The sequence below is a fragment of the Triplophysa rosa genome, linkage group LG3 (genome assembly GCF_024868665.1).
Source record: "Triplophysa rosa linkage group LG3, Trosa_1v2, whole genome shotgun sequence".
Taxonomy (NCBI): Eukaryota; Metazoa; Chordata; class Actinopteri; order Cypriniformes; family Nemacheilidae; genus Triplophysa; species Triplophysa rosa.
In genome coordinates, this window is record NC_079892.1 from 16,362,252 (window position 1) to 16,383,267 (window position 21,016).

Sequence of the window (21,016 nt, forward strand, 5' to 3'; positions counted from 1 at the left end):
TACCATGTGGTTTTGAAGTATTATGAATGAGTAAATCCACTATCCTTAGATGACCTTGTGAGTCAGAAACAGCCGACTCTAACTCGAGTAGTTATTTAATTAAGCTAATGTAATTCACCATTTATCCTAGATGTGATAATGATATCTTTGCAGTTGATAACGTAAATGACTTTTACTTGTATCACAGTACAGAGTCTTTGAATCTGACTGGGATTAACCACATCTCTCTCTCTCTCTCTCTCTCTCTCTCTCTCTCTCTCTCTCTCTCTCTCTGCAGGCATGCACACCAGCATCAGTGAGATTTTAAAGGAGAAGACGCTGAAGTCGTCTCGGCGCAGTTTGCCGTGTCTTGCTCAGAGTCAAACACATCCTCAAAACCTCAACCACTTCTTATCTGTGCCTCTGAGTCCTGAACCCAAATCATATACACAGAGCGTCAGTGCCTCCTGCACACACATCACACCTCCTCCTCCCACAGGTGAGCACCTGCAGATACTCTCACACCTGGGGACAGGGTGTGAAGATTCATGTTCAGTTTAAAAAGCTTTAAAAACAAGAAACTCTTTTAATAACATTTCATTTCCCTTTCCATGAATATTTTCAATTGCGATGACACATAACATCGGTAATAGTGTTGTGTTGTTTGACATTTCCATCAGCCTGGCCAAGATTTTTTATGTTTTTGCTGGTATATCTGATCTCTTTGCCTTTGAAACAGCAGGTGAAGAAGCTACTGTAGGTTATGGACCGGGTCAATCTCTGCACATACAGTGCTTCCAAGGACACGAGCCTTGCAATTACACTGTTGATTGAAGATAAATTACTGAGATATCAATCACTATTCCCCCCCTAAAAAAATCTGTCATTATTTTCACATCTTGTCATAACTACACACCATTGGCCCCCACTTACCATTGTATAGAATCAAAACCAATGAAACATTTTGTGTTTCACACAAAAAAAGGTTTTAAACAACACACGGGTGAAAAAAATGATGACCGAATTTTTGGGTGAACTATCCCTTTAATCTTCATCCGTTTCTCCTCTGAGGCAGCTGCTGCTTGTCTCTGAATTCGCCCCTTATCTCCTATATAGTGCACTATATCGGGTGTCTGCCATTTTGAGTGTACATCCGATGTACATCACTCACTCATATTTCCCATGATACAACGCGAATCAACCGTCTGATTGGAATCAGATGGAGGAGAGTGACCGTTAATCCCTCGAACGTACGTTTATACACTTGTGTTTGTTCTTGTTGACAGTTATTTTCTACTTTTTGAGAATAAACCGATTAAATGAATGTTATATATAGCAGTGTTTGATTTTAAATATATTAAGTAATTTTATTAAACATAATAAATGTATTGTTTTTTTCTCTTTATTACAAACAAATACAATAAAAGTGACAAATAATGTAAAAATGAACTTTACCATTTTACAAAACAATCCATAAAGCCACACGGTGTAATATAAGCGTTATGATGAATGTCCGCGACAGTACTGTCAGACGCAGGATATATTACGTCAGTGTCCGAAATTGTTCACTCATTTTCATTCACTTCTTCCCCATATAGTGGACTATTTAGCATTCGCTATATAGGGAATAGTGAATGAGTGAACAAGTGAGCGAAGTCAGACGCAGCTAAACATTAACCCTCATTAGCTCTACAGGTATACAGACATGCTGCTCAAAGGCTTCTGATGCTGTAATCATTTCTGAGTGCTGACACCACTGGAAAACCTTTAAAGAACAGCATTACGCTCTCCCTTGAGTTTGGTACCGCCCACTAATGGCAGTCGTTGTGATACGAGTGTCCTGCCAGAAGATCTTTCAGCAAACCTGATTGACTTGATGAGGTCAACACAACGGCAGAATAAATCATGAGGCGGTTTGTCAGCTACTTTTCATAGTTATTCTGACTAAACAGATTGCTGACATATTGTCTTTAGTGGACGTCCAGACAGAGTCTTTTAAGGTCTGTGTGTTATTGCGACTGTAACCAGAACATGATCGAATTAAAAGAGATCTCTTACAGTTAGGGGTGATTCAACTCTAATAAGTCATTTTTATATACATTGATAAACCAATAGATGATCATTTATTTTGTATTCAAATTATTATTCCTTATGTATTTTATTATTTATTAATTATTTTGTGAATAATTAAATGATATTTACTGTCAAGTGATATTCTGAGATGGTTTGCTATTGAGAGAGGAGTCTCATGTTTACTCCGAGAAAACTCTGGAAAGTTTAATAATTCTATTCAATTGCTTTTCGAGATTAGTGACATGTTGGTGGGTAAAATCCAAACAGACATTTAGCCTGTTTTGACTAGACCAATTCTCCATTAAGCTTGATTCGAACTTATCAACTTAAATGTTCTTCATGTCTCTTTTAAGCAGATACAGGTCAGGATGTATATACAGAGGAGAGGGAGGCGGAGGAGTTTAAGCCTAAAACAGATGAGACGCTCCTCGTCCAAAAAAAGCCGCTGTCCAGAGGAAAACTAGAGGCTCGCATAGACTCCATTAAGGTACAACACCTGTCTTCTGATCTATTCCAGCATCCAGTTTTATATGTTAACGACTTGACTTTAGACAAAAAGACTTTTATTTTGTTACAGAATTGTAGGTATATTCCTTAATTATATTTGTATTCATATTTTATGTTAAAATATTAAAAGTGAGTGAGTGAATGAGTGCAAAATTTATGTACTTTATTAAAAGTAAAATTAATAAAATGTATTAATATTCTGGAGCCGAGTATAGGATGTGGCACCCAGGGACCACAGGGAGTCCATGTGGGGTCTCACAGGGCTCTTCAGAGTGTCAGTTATCTCCACATCTCTGTGATATCATGGTCCCTTTAAAAAAAAGTTTCGCTTTCATTTTTACTGTTTCTTTATGAAGTTTAACATGAATATGAAAATCACTTTAATATTTTGTTAATAATTTTTTGAATGATAAAAGCTCAAAATGTACTTGAGCTAAATATACACTAAAACATTGATGATACGTGAAAATAAATATTACCACAATAATTAGCACCACAGAATTGTGCAAGAAATATAAAAGGGTTGGGCGAAGCAAAAATTTGTTACACTGTGTTATTTGTTTTTAGGGGAACAACCTGCAAAAGCCCTCTGGATTAATGTTTCGAGATGGGAAGAAGCGTATCGACTACATTTTAGTGTATAAGAAATCCAGCCCTCAGGTCGAGAAGAGATGCACGTTTGAGAGGAATCTGAGGGCAGAGGGTCTAATGCTGGAAAAGGAGGTAAGGAATGATAATTTTCTTTAGGTTCTTTGTATATTTTTAAGGATCAGTTCCGTCTGAATATTAAACAGCCGATCTTGACTTCCAAGTGAAAACTGAGACAATAGCTTTCAGAGTGCTGTCTTAGTATCTATGTTTTGTGTGGAGAGAGGCATGTTAGTGTTGGTTCTGACATAACATGCGCTCTCTCCGGTCTCGTTTTTGGCCCCGCCCCTCTCGTTTCCTCGTTTAGCCTTCCATTAGTGTCTCATTCCCCGCACCTGCCTTGTGTTATTTACCCATGTTATCCTCCCTATTTAATGCCCTTGTGTTTGCTGTCCTGTGCTCATTCGTTTTGGTTCCACGTTTTGTTTACCTTGCCTCGTGCTAATCGTTCGTATTGATTCATACGAAATAACCACCTTATAAAATGATTTATTGTTTTTAGATTGATGAATCCACTCACTTGAGCTGATCTCACTAGACGATACCGTATGGTCAAGATGACCGTGTGTGTTATGTGCTGATAATGGTTTGTCTTTTATTACACAGCCCTCATTAACCAACAACGATATAATGTTTGTGAAGATTCACGCTCCGTGGGACACGTTGTGTAAATATGCAGAGCAGATGAACATCAGAATGCCCTTCAGGTGGAGTATAACTCTCATACATGTACACGCACATACACAAGTTACAGCAGTATTATGGCATACTATGCTACTACTGTGCTACTATATACTGGATGTTATTATATTATACAGTATGTGCATTTTATTTATCGTCCTATCCTGTCCTATACATGTCTGTGTTGTGATACATGCTTTTATAGGAGAAAGTGTTACTTCACAGACTGGAAGAAAAAAACTATTGGCAGGTATGATGTCACAAAGTTCTTACTGTTCTCTATTTCTCCGTAGTTGAATTCCATTTTGTGATATTATAAAAAAATCATTCAGTTCTTCCCTGCGCTTCGTTTTCTTGATATTTAATGAGACACACACTGAGTCCGAAATCATTTACTTCCATACTATATACTAGGCGAAAATGAGTATGAGTCATGGATAGTATTTTTTAGCCTGCCTATTGGATATAAGCCTATTGGATATTGGACAAACACTAACACGGATTATTCTCTGCAGTCGATTTCAGATGAAGTTTCGTCAATTAAAAAGTTGGTTGCCCAGGAACCCTATGAAACTGGATAAGGAAGCGTTACCAGATCTAGAAGAAACCGACTGCTACACTGCCCCCTTCAGCAGAACCAGAATGCACCAGTACGTCACTCTTCCATGACTTTATGAAATGTTGTACAAAGCAAAATGGTTTGTTGTTCTTAAAGGGATAGTAAACCCCAAAATGAAAATTCTATCATTATTCAGCCTCATGTTGTTCAAAACCTATATGTAGCTCTTTCGTCTTTGGAACACAAAGATATGTTGTGTCCTTAGGCACAAGTCAATAGGCATTCAAATATGAAAAAATGAAAAAACATCATACAGGTTAAAAATGACATGAGGTCGGAATACATTTAATTTTTGGGTGAACTATCCATGTTTCACTGAGGAAAAAAAATCCTGCTTTCAATGTGAAGCTTTTTTCTCGCTATATACTGAGACAGCTGGCTGTACTAAGCCACACAATCTTCTCTCTGACTACTGACCCCTAAAAATGTTTGATCAGCTGTGTGGCTGTGTGACGTGATTTAACATTTACATGTGCATTGTAAACCTCTGATTCTTCATGTGTATCAGTTTAGTAGATTATCTCCAGAACAAATGATCTAGCTTGGTATTAAATCATTGATGTGTCCTTTTCCATTGTAGTTTCACCATCAACAACAGAGAGACTTTTTTCTCAAACTCGACGAGGAGCAGAATAGTACATCATGTACTACAACGGACAAAGTACGAGGATGGGAAGGCTAAAATGGGTAAGACAGCCGCCAAACATGGGGGGGCCCAAACCATCTTCATCAAATCTGTCTAGCATGGCTTGTTGTCATTTCACAGCGATCTCTGTGTACATCACATACACAACTACTGTATATATACCTTCTCATTGTGGATGGGCGCTAATAGTTATTACAAATAATGATGCATTTTAATGCCATCATCATTTACATAAATGAAGGATCTGTAAAGTCACATTTCACCACAAAAATAATAAAGGGGGGAAATTTAAATTGTTGTATTTTGCTTAAAGAAAATAGGCCTGTTTTAGGACCATTAGGATTTGTTGCATTATGTTTTTTTATAACTAAGCACATTTTCCCTTAATTAGCCTGTCGTTTATTCTCTAGTTTACCTGAGGTGATTCTCATTATATTCTCATTATTGTGATACAATATTACATTGTAAATTACAGTATTGAAAATTTAAGAAGAATTTTTTTTAGAAAATGGTCATGACTCATGAACAATGAAATGAATAGGTTTCATTTTAACTGAAACATAATTTCTTCTGTCCTGAAATATCCCTCTGACTTTCTAACTGAATATGGCTTTTTCCTCAAATCTCTTTTAGTCCTCTTATTTTTTAAGCCACGCTCGTGTCCTTCTTATGTGGCTTTCGTGTATTGTGTTTCCCTGCTGATTAAAACGGCTCTTGCCGGTGGGATTTTTTGTTAATAAATTAATGCAAGTGACCACCCCACTCACAATAATAAATCACTGCAGCTCAATGCAACATAACATTACAGAGAACTCAAAACAGCTGTGAAAAACAACAAATGGTTATCGGGCAATACATATTTTAGCATGTGATCATGTGTTATTAATGTTGAATAATGCCAGTCAAAATGTATAATAAATAAAGTAACATTTTACATTGTATTGGATGAGTAAAACACCAAACACCCAACATTTCATCCTCAGGTCCATCGCGGTAAAAATCTGAGGGCCAAAAAAAACATAAGGAGAGAACATCCATGTCAATGCAACGAGATGACCTGAGGCATCAAAGAACTGAATAGAAATAGAGTAAATTCATCACCTTGGCTCCTGAACTGCCTAGGGAATATAACTGATATAAGACAAACCCATCCCTTCATCCATCAATACTAGAAGACTTGTTTAGCTTCTAGTACTTAAATTCTTCACCACAATCTCATCAAGTCTTTAAACCCCATTCATCAGCACCAGCACCAGTCCCTCATGGTTCATGTGTGAGCGTATATTTGCATGTCTCTGCGAGTCACATGGTGTCATTTCTCTGCAGCTCCTCCGTTGTGTTGTCTGTATCTGCTTAATTATTATGGTCATCGCGAGCGGCTCCTCATGGGCCAGTCAGGGAGTGCATGGGAAGGTTAGTACAGTGTTGTGCAGTTTCTGTGCTTATCCACCGGTACAAAAGTAAAAATATGAGCGCTTTCTTAAAGAGTACATTCCTCGAGATCATAAAAAATACATTTCATGAAGTGTTTAATTTTGCCGTGTTTGAATGTAAGCAATCTGCCAAGTTGTAAATCCGAAGGTGAACGAATAACTAAGTTATTAGCTTATAAAAAAGGTAATCGACTCTGAATCACGCGAACAAGCCATGACCTGTCCGAATCTTTAACCACAATGTACCTACGTCACTAGAAAATCCCCGCCTACTGACTGCGAAAACTTAACTCTCTCCTCCCCAAACACTGTACTAGCTCGTTCGTGACGTGTGCATCATGTCTAAGAGAAGCTGTGTTCTATGTATTGAAACTAAGTCAGTCTTATTTTCACTACCAAAGGAAGAACTTCTGAGGAAAAATGGTTACTATTTTTTTTTCAAACGACACCAAAGGAGTATAAACCGAACGTTTTACTTTGCGCGCGTCATTTTACCGAAGATTGCTTCATCAATCTTGGCGCCTTTACTGCAGGATACATTAAACGTATTTCCTTAAAAGATGTTGCAATACCAACTTTATTTGGACCTGTAAGCTCCACCGAATCACAACCTGTAAGTGTGACTCTTTATTTTTGTCTTTACTTAAAATTAAATTTGTGTGACGTTATCTCATGTCTGTGTTTAGCTAACGTTACCGTTATTTTTGGGGTTGTTACTGTTTGTTTACCTAACGTTAGCTATAAACTCGTTGCGCTAATGTAAGTGTTCAACCATATTAACTCGCAAAGTCTTTATTTCAAGAACTGCGTGGTGTACTATAGTTATAATAACATCTGAAGATACGGACACCGTACACTGTATGCCGTGATAACTAACTGTTACAAGAGAAGTGTCTAAAACAGTCCTTTTTCTTACTGGCATCTGTATAAGGATTAAAGAATGATTCGTCAGACTCGGGCTCGAACTGGGAAGGTAAAATCGACGCCATCTCTCTCTATACACTGTTAATATCCAACCACCTGCAAACCGTAATACAGCAGTAATGATAGGCGGTCCATTTGCGACACATGCTGAACGCGTTTGACCAATCACAGCAGACTAGACCATTTGACCAATCACAGCAGACTAGACCATTTGACCAATCACAGCAGACTAGACCATTTGACCAATCACAGCAGACTAGACCATCTGACCAATCACAGCAGACTACACTATCTGACCAATCAGATCAGACTACGCTGGCGGAAAGGCGGAGATTACACAGATGAATCGCGGAACGAATCATTTGAGAGTCAGTCAAGAAGTAAGGTAATAAAAACTGCTTATTATTACGAAATAATAGTATTTTTACATCATGTATGTACATAAACTTGTTGTCGTACACTCCATAAACCAAAATAAGCCCTTAAAAATATTGAGGAATGTACTCTTTAAGCAAACACCTAGAACATTCTATAGAAAGCATCCACGTCAAAGAAGCCACCCATAAAACAGTAGATCTTAACATCATGATGACACATTGAGCATTCATCACTTAAAAAACATTTTAAAAATGTAAAAAATAATAAAATCTACTTTTTCTTCATAGTATTTTAAAACAAACAGTTTATTCTGAACTGGGCTAAAAATCTAATGTGATAAGATAATAAAATAGACTAGAACCTTTTTTGGCCCACTTAAAAAATATAGTGAATTAATTATACATCTGAATTGACTCAATAAAAGGCTTGTTGCAAAGTTAAAATAAAAAAATGATAAATTTCTTCATGGAAGAAAATGTAAAAAAGAAGATGTAAAAAGCATCATGTTCTTTGTTTCAAAGTGTCTTTGTTATTTGTGGGTGTATGTAGGTGTGTGTTTATTGCTGTTGCATTAATTTCCCTCCCTTTGTGGTGAATGTGATGTTGCTGAACTTGTCACATCATGTGTTATGAGACTTTTGGAAGTAACGGTTCAACCAGCCCTCATGTTGCATTCTGGGAACATTTTCAGGAAACTGTCATATGAATTCTTAGCACTGCAAGCTATTCATGTGTCAGTGCTTGTTGATGGGTACCACAAGTGAAGCAAAATATATTCACGCCTTTTCTTCTGTTTTTTTCCTTTTCTTAAGGCATCAATCGGTTACTTGGCAACAACACATATGAGGCAGCTTTCCCTCCGCATGAGGTAAAATAAGTGAAATCAATACAGCGGTTATTTATTACCAGTCACGATGCAGTTCTGTACCTCAATACCTTTGCTTTCGAGCTCTTCATAGCGTTTTTGTAGCTTAAATAAAAACAGTTGTGTTTTATAGGGAAGCTACAAAAGCAGACATCCGATAAAGACTCACGGCGCCCAGAACCACAGACACCTTCTGTATGAAAGATGGGCACGCTGGGGAATCTGGTACAAATATCAGCCTTTAGACCTCATTCGGTGAGATACACATATATATAAAAATATATATTAAATAGATGTTGACCTGTTTTTCAAGTTTAAGTGTCAAATTATTTTTTTTGTTTTGTTAAATTATGTGTGAATTAATGTCTGCATTACACAACACTTTATGCGGTTAAACTTGTTTAATGCTTATGCAGTTAACAGTTTACAAATGAAATTCAGCTGTCTGACAGTAATATTCAGCAATCAAGAAAATATATACTACATTTTACATGCTTCCTCAAAATATAACATACACACACTCGAGTAGTTTACTGTAAAAAAATACAGTAATTTCCTGTAATCAGAGATTTCAGGAAAACTCTGTAAATTAAATTACAGAACTGCTACTGTAAAAATTACAGTAACTGGCTGGAAACCCTGCTGCCAGTAGTTTCGTGTAAAATGTGCAGGATTTACAGTGCACATTTATTTGTGTTGTACTTCATGCATTTGCTGTGACTTGAAGTGAATATTCTGTCTTCACCTGCCAACCCTGATGTTGACAAAATGTGACAAAAATACAAGATACTGGTTTCTTGTTGACAGTGTAGGTACAGTAAATACCGTTTCATGACTGTAACCATAAGGGCTCAACGTTAAGTCCCCACTTCTCTTTATGGCCAAAGTTTTCTTATCTGTGTTTTTCATGGCAGCTTTTCTCAAAGTCTTTGTTTTTGAATGTCTTACTGTAGCAACTCCTAGAAGCTCAGAACAAACAGTGAAGTTGTGCAATAAAACATTTGTTATGTGAGAAGAGCTTTAATCTCACTAACTCCTGCATATGTGTGAGATTTTGTTGGTGTGGGTGGGTGAAGCTTTATAGTGTAAATCACAGCTCGGGTTGAGCCAGAGAAAACGCTGTCTCAGGCTCATAACAAACGTTTATTGAAGCTGAATTACATCGCTCAGCTTTTAAAGTGGATTTAGAAAAATATGCTGATGATGATCTGCAGATTTAGCAACGTTTCTTAAAGCTCCATCAATGAAGTGATGTAACTGTCCTGATCTAACGTACATTTAAAATGCAATTCAAACACACAATGATATAAATACACATTTACCATTTCTGTATTATTTTGGTATTTTTGTGAGGCCCAAAGTCAACAAAATGTATCCCTTATGTAACATAACTATCATATGGTTGTAAAAAAATAAACAACTGACTAATTTAAAGTCTAAAATATTCTTTTAAGTAGTATCTATATTTCTGTCTGCCTATGTGTGTCTCTTGTAGGCGGTACTTCGGGGAGAAGATCGGGCTGTATTTTGCATGGCTGGGCTGGTATACAGGTATGCTGATCCCTGCTGCACTTGTCGGCCTCTTCGTTTTTCTCTATGGGCTTTTCACCATGGACTCCAGCCAAGTGAGGTCAGTCTCAGGTGTCTGAGGCCATCTCAAAATGGTTTTATATAGTAAAAATGGGCAATGCTGGTACCTTGACCAAAACACACACAAAAAAAACGTCTAAAGGCTATAAGGAGCTTGAATTTATGATTTCTATTTCTATCGTGTTTTAGTAAAGAGATCTGTGAAGCCAACACCACCATCATGTGCCCCATGTGTGAAGGAAACTGTAGCTCTTGGGCGTTGAGTGACAGCTGTGTCTATGCAAAGGTACCAGCTTTGATATTAACTTTCTGTCTCATTCTCCTAAAACAAAATAATGGTACAACATTCCCAGCTGCCCCCCCCCCAAATGCCACAAAATATTTGCTGTATATTTAAAAAACATTATATATTACATATACGTGTATATTGCATATACCTATTACATGCCCATCAGTGTTGGGCAAGTTACTCTGAAAAAGTAATTAATTACTAGTTACTAATTACATATTCAATAGTGTAATTAGATTACTGTACAAATTACTCTCTCCAAAAAGTATTTAGTTACTTATTACTAATTACTTCTTTATCCAATATCAACCTTGATTAGTTAAGTGATTCAAGGATAGACATGAAACGGCTGTTTTAAAATTCAATTAAATAATATAAAACTACATGAAGTAGTATAAATAACTGAACAAAGTATTACAAATGTGAGAATTATACAAGTTAGGATTTGAATTTTGATGTCAATTCCACTATTGCACACACATATATTACACACAGTATTTAGTTTAATTACATCAGAAGTAAGTAACTGTAATTCAATTACAGAAAAAATAAGAGTAATCCCTTACTTTACTTTTTCAAGGGAAAAGTAATTAAATTACAGTAACTAATTACTTTGTAACTAGATACACCCAACACTGATGCCCATGTACTAATGACTTTTTGTACTGTAGTAATTCAGAGAATTAACGTCAATTTAATGCACCAAATTTGTTGGCAAATATCTGAATTTCTAAAAATATACAGAATTACATCCAAATGTATGCAGTGTTTATGTTGGGGTCTTGCAATTGCTCTTGACCCAACGACATTGTATCAGACAACTTTAAACTACTAAACTGTAGGAGAAAAATGCAGACTCTACTTGTGGATAAAATAACAGTAATTTCACGTATGGCTACACAGAGGTTGTGCAAAGGACATGGGCAATTCGGTGAATACATGTAAAGGGGTTCCGATCAACTTTGATAAAGAGGTGTGGTCGAAACACTTTCTCATGTGAACAGATAAACGGTGTAAACTGCATCTGCATCAGAATGTTATGATTGGCCCAACACAGTCATACATCATCATACAGTACATGCCACTATACCGTAATCCTAATTCTTCCTTTAAAATTTGCATCATACCAGTAATTTACTGCTAATGTTACAATTTATCTTAATGTAAAATTACTGGGGCCGATATTTTTGAAAATGTCAGAATATGTTAATGGTATAGTTTACCAGAAAAGATTGTAGTGTGAAAGCAGCTGTGATGTAAAAAATGATTGATTGAAAAATTATGACAATGATATTCAAGACAGAGAACACCTCAGCAAGAGTTGTCATTATTTTAAAAATTCTCATCATCTGCATCTGTTCTGTCAGCCTGAAGTTGAGTCAGCGGCAGTGTTGGGCAAGTTACTCTGGAAATGTAATTAAATTACTGATTACTGATTACTCCTTTTAAAAGTAATCAAGTTACTGGTCTGATGACTTTATTTCAAAAGTAATTAGTTACACTACTCGTTACATTACTACCCCCCACCCCTCAAAAACACAAAATAACCTCTTTAGCCTTCTCAAGACTAAACTTTATTGGGAAGTGCATACTCTACTCTATCTCGTCTTTAATTATTTTAATACATTCTTTCTGCTTATTCCATACTAAAGCCTGTCATAAATATTAATAATAATTAAACTCTGTGAAATTTTAACTTAAAACATTTTTTCATATGTTAACTAGTATTTCTAAACCTGCATACTCCATCATGTAAAAAGTCTCTCCTTAGTTTCTTATAACTTGTATATCTTAAAGAGTAAGTAGCATGAGATCATGAAAATTACATTTCATCCAGTGTGTTATGTTGCCGTGTTTGAAAGTAAGCTGTCTGTCAAGTTGTGTCCGAAGGTGAATAAATAACAAAGTTATTGGCTTGTAAAAATTGGAGTCGACTCTGAATCATGCAAACAAGACATGAGCTAGTCCGAGTCTCTAACCGTAGTGACCATCTACGTCACTACACATAGTCCCCGCCTACATTTTGTTGGGACTGCCGCGAAAACTTCACTACTAGTCTCTCCTCCCCCAAAACACTGTCGCTCGTTCGTGATGCGTGTGTATCATGTCTAGAACCTGTGTTCTACGTTGTGAAACTAAGTCCGTCTTATTTCAACTACCAAAGGAAGAACTCCTGAGCGAACAATGGTCACAATTCATTTTTCAAACGATACCAAAGGACTATAACCCCAGGGTTTTACTGTGCGTGCGTCATTTCACCGAAGATTGCTTCAATAATCTTGGCGCGTTCACTGCAGGATATGTGAAACTTTCTGAAATGCTGTATGCCATGACAACGCACAGTTAAGACGAAATAATATTATTACTATAATATTAATAGTATTTTAAGTAAAAATAATATTTTATTTCATTGATGAGCAAAAGCACAACATGCAAGTTGTCACACTGGAAGTTTTGATGACAAAGTGTTGTCACTTGCCACTGAGAAACATCCTGCTCCAGTCGTGGTGGAGTTTCTTGTGGATTAGCGTCTTCGGATGCTTCTTCGTCAGACTCGGGCTCAAACTGGTAAGGTAAAATCCCCGCCATCTCTATCTACACATATAATACATATGACATCCAACTAGGTTGTTCCGTAAGACGATACTATCGTGTATCGACGATCCTCAGACCTATCGCTGCCGGCGATAGCTGATTCCCTAGACGATAGTTGGCTGTTTGCCAATATATGTTGCAAATCAATATTACAAACGCGCATTGCGCATTTCTTCATGCAAGAGAGCTTGCAATGCACGCGGCTTAGGCTTTTCCTCGCACCAGAGAGAGTTTATAATGTGCGGGCTTTTGAGTTTTCAGTGCACGAGAGAGCTTGTGATGCGCGCGGCTCGGGCTTTTCCTCGCACCAGAGAGAGTTTATAATGTGCGGGCTTTGAGTTTTCAGTGCACGAGAGAGCTTGTGATGCGCGCGGCTCGGGCTTTTCCTCGCGCCAGAGAGAGTTTATAATGTGCGGGCTTTGAGTTTTCAGTGCACGAGAGAGCTTGTGATGCGCGCGGCTCGGGCTTTTCCTCGCGCCAGAGCGTTTATAATGTGCAGGCTTTGATTTTTCAGTGCACGATAAAGTTGTGATGCGCGCGGCTCGGGCTTTTCGTCGCAGGAATTGCTATGCGCGTGAGGGTTTAAAACCACCGCAGGAGTTGTTCCCGTTTGGCAATCAAGTAATAACAGCGCAGCGGGCATCAATGACGCATTTGGATGAATGATATTGACTTATAGCAATAGTTTACTTTCTCTTGTTTAAAAGGTTGCGGTGGTAAGTAACAATGTTGCCAACTGCGCTGAACTTAAACTCTGATAGAATGCTAATTGCAGTCACACATGAGCATTTTCTAGACACATAAGCTTCTGTTTTTGTCCACAAATCCAGCTTGTCATAGATAAATGCGTAATTGCCCCGCCCCTCGATACTATCGTGTATCGGCGATCCACAGGCTGGCGATAGAACGATCTGATTATATTGAATATCGCCCAACACTACATCCTACGGAGACCGGGAGGGGACATGCTCGTTTCACTTAGTTTTGTAGTGGGAACGAGATATTACCTCGTGGGAACCTGATAATATGTTGTGGCCTCGAGATGTTACCTCGTGGGAACGCGATATTATGTTGTGGCAACGAGATCAGCTTGTTGAGGTAACCACATCCTTATGTTGTGACCACGCAATGTGAAGTCGTTCCCTCAAGATCCGATGGTGAGGGAACAACATCCTTTCTCGTGGGCACGACTTCGTATGTTGAGGGACCGACATCCCTATGGAAGTAAAATAGAGACAAATGTGTTTGAAGCAAAAATACGTGCTGAATAGCACTAACTGAAAAAAAATGCATTGTGTTAACAGTGCTTGCATTTTAAGGTTCTGCTAATTCAACATGGTTGCATATTTAAGATGTGATTTTTTTCAAATGTAAAATTTTCACACACAGTTTCACCGTTTAAAAATTCAATAATCAAAATTCACCTTTTAAATTTCGTTAAAAAAATTCAACTTGTTTTCAAATACAACCTTTAATATTCGACAGACAAATTTCAGTTAATATTATTTTGATTTAAAAATTCGCTTCCACAAATTCAGTGTTTCAAATTCGGCTTGAAAGTCAAAGTTTCACATCCGGGAATCCCAGGAGAAGCAATAGAGCGCCGAATCCACCGATGCACGATCTCTACCTGCTGCCTGACTGCTTCACCAGCAGGTGGTGCAAGTCGGTTCTGACGAAGACAAAGCTAGAAATGCAGATACTTTTTATATGCTGGCCGCACAGTCCACTCATCCGCTCAATTAAGTGAAATTATTTGTTCTCATAGATCTCTTCTCATGCATCATCAAGAAAACATTTATTGACCCTTGTACTGGCAATTTAGCTCATCACTCAGCCCTGGAACGGACATGGAGCACGGGGACAATTCCAGGTCGCCTGGAATCAGTGGACTAGTCACACATTTATAATATTTATTTAATAATTGAAATATCCTACCTGATCTCCTAGTACTGCCTATCAATAGTACGAGTTTATGTTTGTATATGGTGAGCTATTTATACAGTACGCATTCATTACATTTACTTGCAAATGATGCGCACTATTACCCCCTTGGTTAAGATGGTGTGGGTTATTTACGAATGTACACGAAAAGTGAGCGCATGCAAAAGGTAATTTCTATGTATAAATAGCTCACCAAATACAAACATAAAATCGTGCTATTAATAAGCACTATCTTAAGTCATCAAATAATGGTTTAAGTTTCGGGGATGAGAAAAATGTAATTTGTAACAGTGAATTACTGAACCATACTGTGTATTGGGTTTTTAAATAAAATAGATTTGCATGAAGCTATTTTAATGACACATGCAATGGTATGATTATAAACTGTCAGAAAACAAAACAACAAGATTTTAAAGCATTACATTAGTAACACCAACACAATAAACTTAACATTAAAAATCAGATAAAACATTTTATTTTGGTATAAAACGAAGTAGGAAAAAAGAGCAATAAATTTAAATTTTTAGACGAATTGACAAATAAAAATAAACAGCAAACTGAAATAGTACCTAGTGCAAACAGATGTTAGAACAAGCCATAAACTGTTTTTTTTATCAGAATGCAAAATAAATAATCTACACACAATATAAATAACAGTCATTTCTTAAAAATATAAAATTGTAAAAAAAATTGAAAATGTAACTTAAATAAACGAATAACTACACCACTTAAAAGAGAAATATCAATGAAAATAATAAGGCATACAGCTTTTCATCTGAAATCTCTGAGGTCAGAACGCAAACAAAATAAATATAGCCAATATAGCCTATTATATGAACGAATAAATTACAAAAAACAAACAGAAATACTGCAACAACATAGACAACTCGCGTCATTGTTTTTCCTTCAATGTTAGTTCTGGTATTATGTAAGAAATACGGCAGGACATCCTAACATTCTTATTGTGCCATTTAGTGCTTTGTGTTCATATTCAGGGCTCTTCTGATTTCTGTATAGCCTATGCTTAGTTAAAAAGATGTAGGCTATACAAATTTTAGCCATTTGGTCTGAATAGCTAGATTAAGCAACATTTAGCATTTTAGCACGGTACACCGGCCAATGAGACGATGCACACTGATGGCGTGGCATTCTCCGTGGATGCGAAACGGTTAGAGTGCAGGCAGATCTTGCAAGCTTATAGCGTTTTTGTTCCACCATGCCACCATGGAAATGTTGTGGATATTCAGCAAAATGTTCGCTTCTCATTCAGTCAGCATAAGTTCATTTAACTGACATATATTTCAGATACTTACATTATGTGCTTTCTCCGTCAAAGCAAATCCTTGAATGAGCGTGGTTTCAGCATATCTAGACTTCTGTCATTTAAAATTCATAAATTTAACAATATGTTGACTTATTATGTAAGCATATAGATAATAAATTATTATACTAAATAGTAGTTTCGTTTTGATATGTTATATTAGTATTAGGTAAGCTAATTAAAAAGAAAGGCTATAGCCTAATATAAAAGTATAATGCAAAATACAATGCTCCAAACATCAACAGAACTAGTTGTATATATATTGCCAGTGAGCACTCATTGTTTTCTGACCAGTAATTAAATATATTTTTCCACTGCTCAGCCATGAAAGACTTGTGTTGAAGTGTATGTTAGAGGTCCTCATGGGCCCCAGTGGTTTCAAGTCTAAAACTTTGACAAATGCCTTGGGCACGGGTCGAGTCCAATATGGCATCGGTTCTCTGGTAGCCTAATTTAAAATGATTGTGCTTTTACCAAATCGACCCGAAAAGACACAAATTAAATCAATCTTAGGTAAACAACATACATTTGTTACGCCAAACTTAAGACATAATTAGGTTAAGTGAGTGAGTGAAATTTTGGCACTTCATGAACAGACAGCAACTCAAGCACTTTGGCGTGTAGTTATACTCATATGTTTGTGTGAGGCACATTATTGTGAAAGTTTGTATCTTTGCGCTTAGAAAACCATCTTACAGCTGTTAGATCCATAATGCCGTGAGGTCTCTTGCTTGGCTGCAGGCTGTACACAACGTTTCAGGTCTAGTCGGGTTCTAAAGAAAGCCGTCTATTTTATCTGGTCTATTTTATCTGGCCTGCGCATGGCTAAAAGATTCGTCTCGTATCAAAATAAAAATAATAATGTCAATAAGCTGCTAGTTGAGATCACAGTTATTTGACTTCTATATATACAAATAAATGTCCTGTAAATGCTGATGATGCATAAGATTTATGTGAACATGATGTGCTGAGTGAAAAAATAACTTAATTCCTTCAAGCCAATGCAGGAGGGCAGTCAAAGTCTGAGCATAATAGGCCTATAGTGTCTGTCTGTGCAGACTGCTGGCAGTGCAAGTGTCAGTATAATAAAATAATAAAATTTCTGAAAATGTTGATGATGCATAAGAAGATATCAATGAGAACAAATAATTTAAATTGAGCGGATGAGTGGACTGTGCGGCCAGCATATAAAAAGTATGCATTTCTTGCTTTGGTCTTCGTCAGATCCGACTTGCACCACCTGCTGGTGAAGCTGTCAGGCAGATTGAGATCGTTTCCCCTCACACAAATGCAATGTAGCTAAATGTATACTGCTATTGACTTTGAAATTCTATTTGCGTATTTCACCAATGAATGCACTTAATTTCATATACAAGACTTAATATAAAGACAGAAAAGCGACAACCAGGTAGCCCCGCGTCCTATAACTCGCACTGGGCCCCGCCCCATGCTTGGGAATTCCCTAGCGGTAACGATACAAAAAATACATAAAGCTAAATAAAAAGCCACTCAACTTACACCTTTCAATAATTCCTCCATAGTGGTCTCACCCACACACTATGAAACGGTTTATCAAAATGGTCCTTGAAATCACTTCTGAGCATGAGGATTGATTGAATTCTCAGCTTAGAGAGCCCACGCAAGAATTTCTCAACACCAAATACCTGCTGCATCTGCAGCAGCCTTCCCTGCTTTTCACACACTATTCTCTGTGGTTCTTCCAAACACTCTTCACAAAATCCCAAAATGAAGTCTCTCAGTTCCTATCATATCCAGAAGGGTTATATGCCAGTGGACTGTCAGTCTATTCTTTGAATGCAGGTTAAATAAACACTTATCTGAGTAATATGTAAGTATGCCAAAGCCCAGAGACACTCCACACTTCTTATCTCATTGACTGACAAAATCAAGTTCAATAACAATAAAGCTCTTGTTAAGGAGCAGAAGTGAGTGATCAGCCTCGCCTTCATTCATTTCTATCACATCCTACTGCACATGCACTTTCTGAAATAAGTTAAACTCCAGTAGTCAATTTTTTACTTCTAACTAATGATTTTAACTTACTATCTTTAAAGGATAGCTCATCTAAAAATGCTGTCATTATCTAACATATAATTTCATGGTATTTATATGACTTCATTCTGTGAAACACAAAAGAAGACCATTCACTTTCATTGTGCACAATCATTAAAAAAGTTCCACTATCGAAAGTACAGCCATTTGGTTGGAATTTTAGTTGAAATGTGTATTGCTCATCAATTTGATTTAGGCAATAAGCCTTTAATGATTTTGCCAATTGAGAGAGGTTCTTGGTTCAACATTATTGTTAACCATAACCATATCCCTAAAACCGGTTTAGTGTAGTTGGTGATGTAAAAGCACCTAACCCATGGTTGTAAGCTTCACATGAACTGTAAATTTGATTGGTTGATTGAAATGTTATATATACTGTATATACAACGATGTTGAAATGCTCCCATGGCAAAATGAATTCAAGCTAGGCTTGTTTCTTGTTTCTTCAAAAAATGCTAAGGAGAAAAATACAAATAAGAAAATGTATACAAATAAAAATGTATTGTGTCAAATAATGTAGATTATATACTTAAATATATATATTTTATATATACTTAAAAATAATCTAGTTTCGACAAAATGTATTTTATGTGAAATCTGCTGTATTAAAGACTTTTGTTTGCACTTATGGTTTTGTATCTAATATCTTTATGGGCTTAAGATTCTTATAGATCTTTATCTGTAGCTCATAGATTGACATGAAATGTATTTCAGTCTTCTGCTCATAGTTTATTCAGCTCACTGTTGTCTGTTATTATATATTTTTTTCTCTTGTAATACATTGTGTTTTCTGTACTACCAGGTGACTCATCTTTTTGATAATGGAGGCACTGTCTTCTTTGCAATCTTCATGGCAATATGGGGTGAGAAATCTTTTTTATTACATTAATTCAGCTCTTTCCACCAGCACAAAGAAAGGTTTGAAGTACAAATGAAGTAATTATAAAAGAAGTGCTTTTAGCACGCAAGTGCAAAATAAGAATCAATAGTTGTCTGCCACGGCTGTAATAGCATTGACTCCAAAGCCCAAGAGAAGCGACTGTAATAAATCATTGCTTTGTCCCACATTACAACAAACCCGACAATCAGGTCACACAGTAAACCTCATTTACAAGCCAAAAAGTTAAATATTTCACAAGTAGCCTACTCAGACTTTAGTTAACTCTGCAGTATACAGGAATGGACTTGACAAATCGTGCAAACATTTAAATCGATAAATAAGTGTCAGACTGTCCCAGAGGTCACTGGTAAGCCAATGGTGTGTAATTGTGGACAGATTATTATGCATAATTGTCTGGATAAAGCTAATGAATCATTTCCCCAAAGAAAAGAGAACAAGAAGCGAGTAAATCAACATGGGTCATTTACAGGACAAGAGGAATGGAATTGTCATGACTCTGCTTCCATAGTCATGTTTTTCTTGGTCCTGTAGCAGAGTCATGACAAAGCCTTTGGTTATGTGTGGAGAGAAACATATTATTGTCCTTTTGACAATAATATACGTTCTCTCCAGTGTCTCGTCTCGTTTCCTCGTTATCTTTCCCTGAGTGTTTAATTACCCACACCTGCCCCGTGTCGTTATCCTTTGTCTGTCTTCCCTATATAATACCCTCATGTGTCATTGTCCTGTGTCGGTCATTGCGTTGTGTACTCGTGTCATGTCCAGCTGTGTCGACTGTTCCTGTTTTGGCTTTTGTAGTAAGTGTTAGTTTATTCCTTGTCTAAGTTTATGTGAGTCTAGTGTTTAGTCAGTTTTCGTCCCTGTTACTTGTGTGATTTTCTTGTTCCTGTGTTTTGCCCCCATCGTGGGTTTTTGTTTTGTGTTCTGTTGTTATTTTGTCAAATAAACTTATCTGTTAACCCCTTCATCCCTGCCTGCCTGCATTTGGGTTCTCTTGCACCTCACCCGTGACAGGAATAACTTAAATTAGAGCCGAAAGCAGATCGTACTTAAACTTGCGAATGAACAAATTCATACGACTAAACCACCTTGTAAAATAGTTATAAATTGCTGTAAGATTGTGGTGACTTTACTGTGGTGGTATGGAATGTTAATACTCAGAGATTTACTTCAGACTGTTGCTTAATCAAGGCAGCACTCGACCTGAAATAGAAAACTGACCACAGAGGAAGACAATTACACTAATTTCCAATAGACCACGCATTGAATTCGGACGGCATTCAGATGCAACAAAGCATGAAATTAAGCTCGTGTAGCTGGATGTGTTTGTGTCCATGTCTTTGTGTGAAGTGTGCTTCGCTTTTGTGTCACTCAGGTGCAAAGCTGATGTGGAAAGCCTAAACAAAGCAACATATTAGTCACGACCATATTTATTTCAGCTGATGAAGTGCTATAAATATCCATCAGTGACCCACTAACACCATCACCATTTAAGGCGGTTTCATTTATAAAAAGGCACTTGTTGTGGGAATAAATCTTGAACCCAAAAT

The 21,016-nt window shown here is 36.9% G+C and overlaps 1 protein-coding gene across 5 annotated transcripts in view; it reads left to right on the forward strand.

Moving 5' to 3' along the window:
* Positions 1 to 279: 279 nt before the first annotated feature.
* The window catches only part of ano3 (anoctamin 3), a 41,093-nt gene continuing 20,356 nt past the window's right edge, over positions 280 to 21,016 (forward strand). For 2 of the 5 annotated variants that reach the window (XM_057330008.1, XM_057330010.1), the window contains exons 1-13: positions 280 to 478; positions 2,406 to 2,539; positions 3,127 to 3,282; positions 3,814 to 3,914; positions 4,094 to 4,138; positions 4,404 to 4,538; positions 5,088 to 5,194; positions 6,480 to 6,566; positions 8,701 to 8,756; positions 8,887 to 9,008; positions 10,249 to 10,383; positions 10,533 to 10,629; positions 19,368 to 19,428. In XM_057330008.1, coding sequence (XP_057185991.1) covers positions 280 to 478; positions 2,406 to 2,539; positions 3,127 to 3,282; positions 3,814 to 3,914; positions 4,094 to 4,138; positions 4,404 to 4,538; positions 5,088 to 5,194; positions 6,480 to 6,566; positions 8,701 to 8,756; positions 8,887 to 9,008; positions 10,249 to 10,383; positions 10,533 to 10,629; positions 19,368 to 19,428 — 1,435 coding nt within the window. The remainder of the gene's footprint in view (positions 479 to 2,405; positions 2,540 to 3,126; positions 3,283 to 3,813; positions 3,915 to 4,093; positions 4,139 to 4,403; positions 4,539 to 5,087; positions 5,195 to 6,479; positions 6,567 to 8,700; positions 8,757 to 8,886; positions 9,009 to 10,248; positions 10,384 to 10,532; positions 10,630 to 19,367; positions 19,429 to 21,016) is intronic. The other 3 variants (XM_057330011.1, XM_057330012.1, XM_057330009.1) reach the window with 2 other exon arrangements.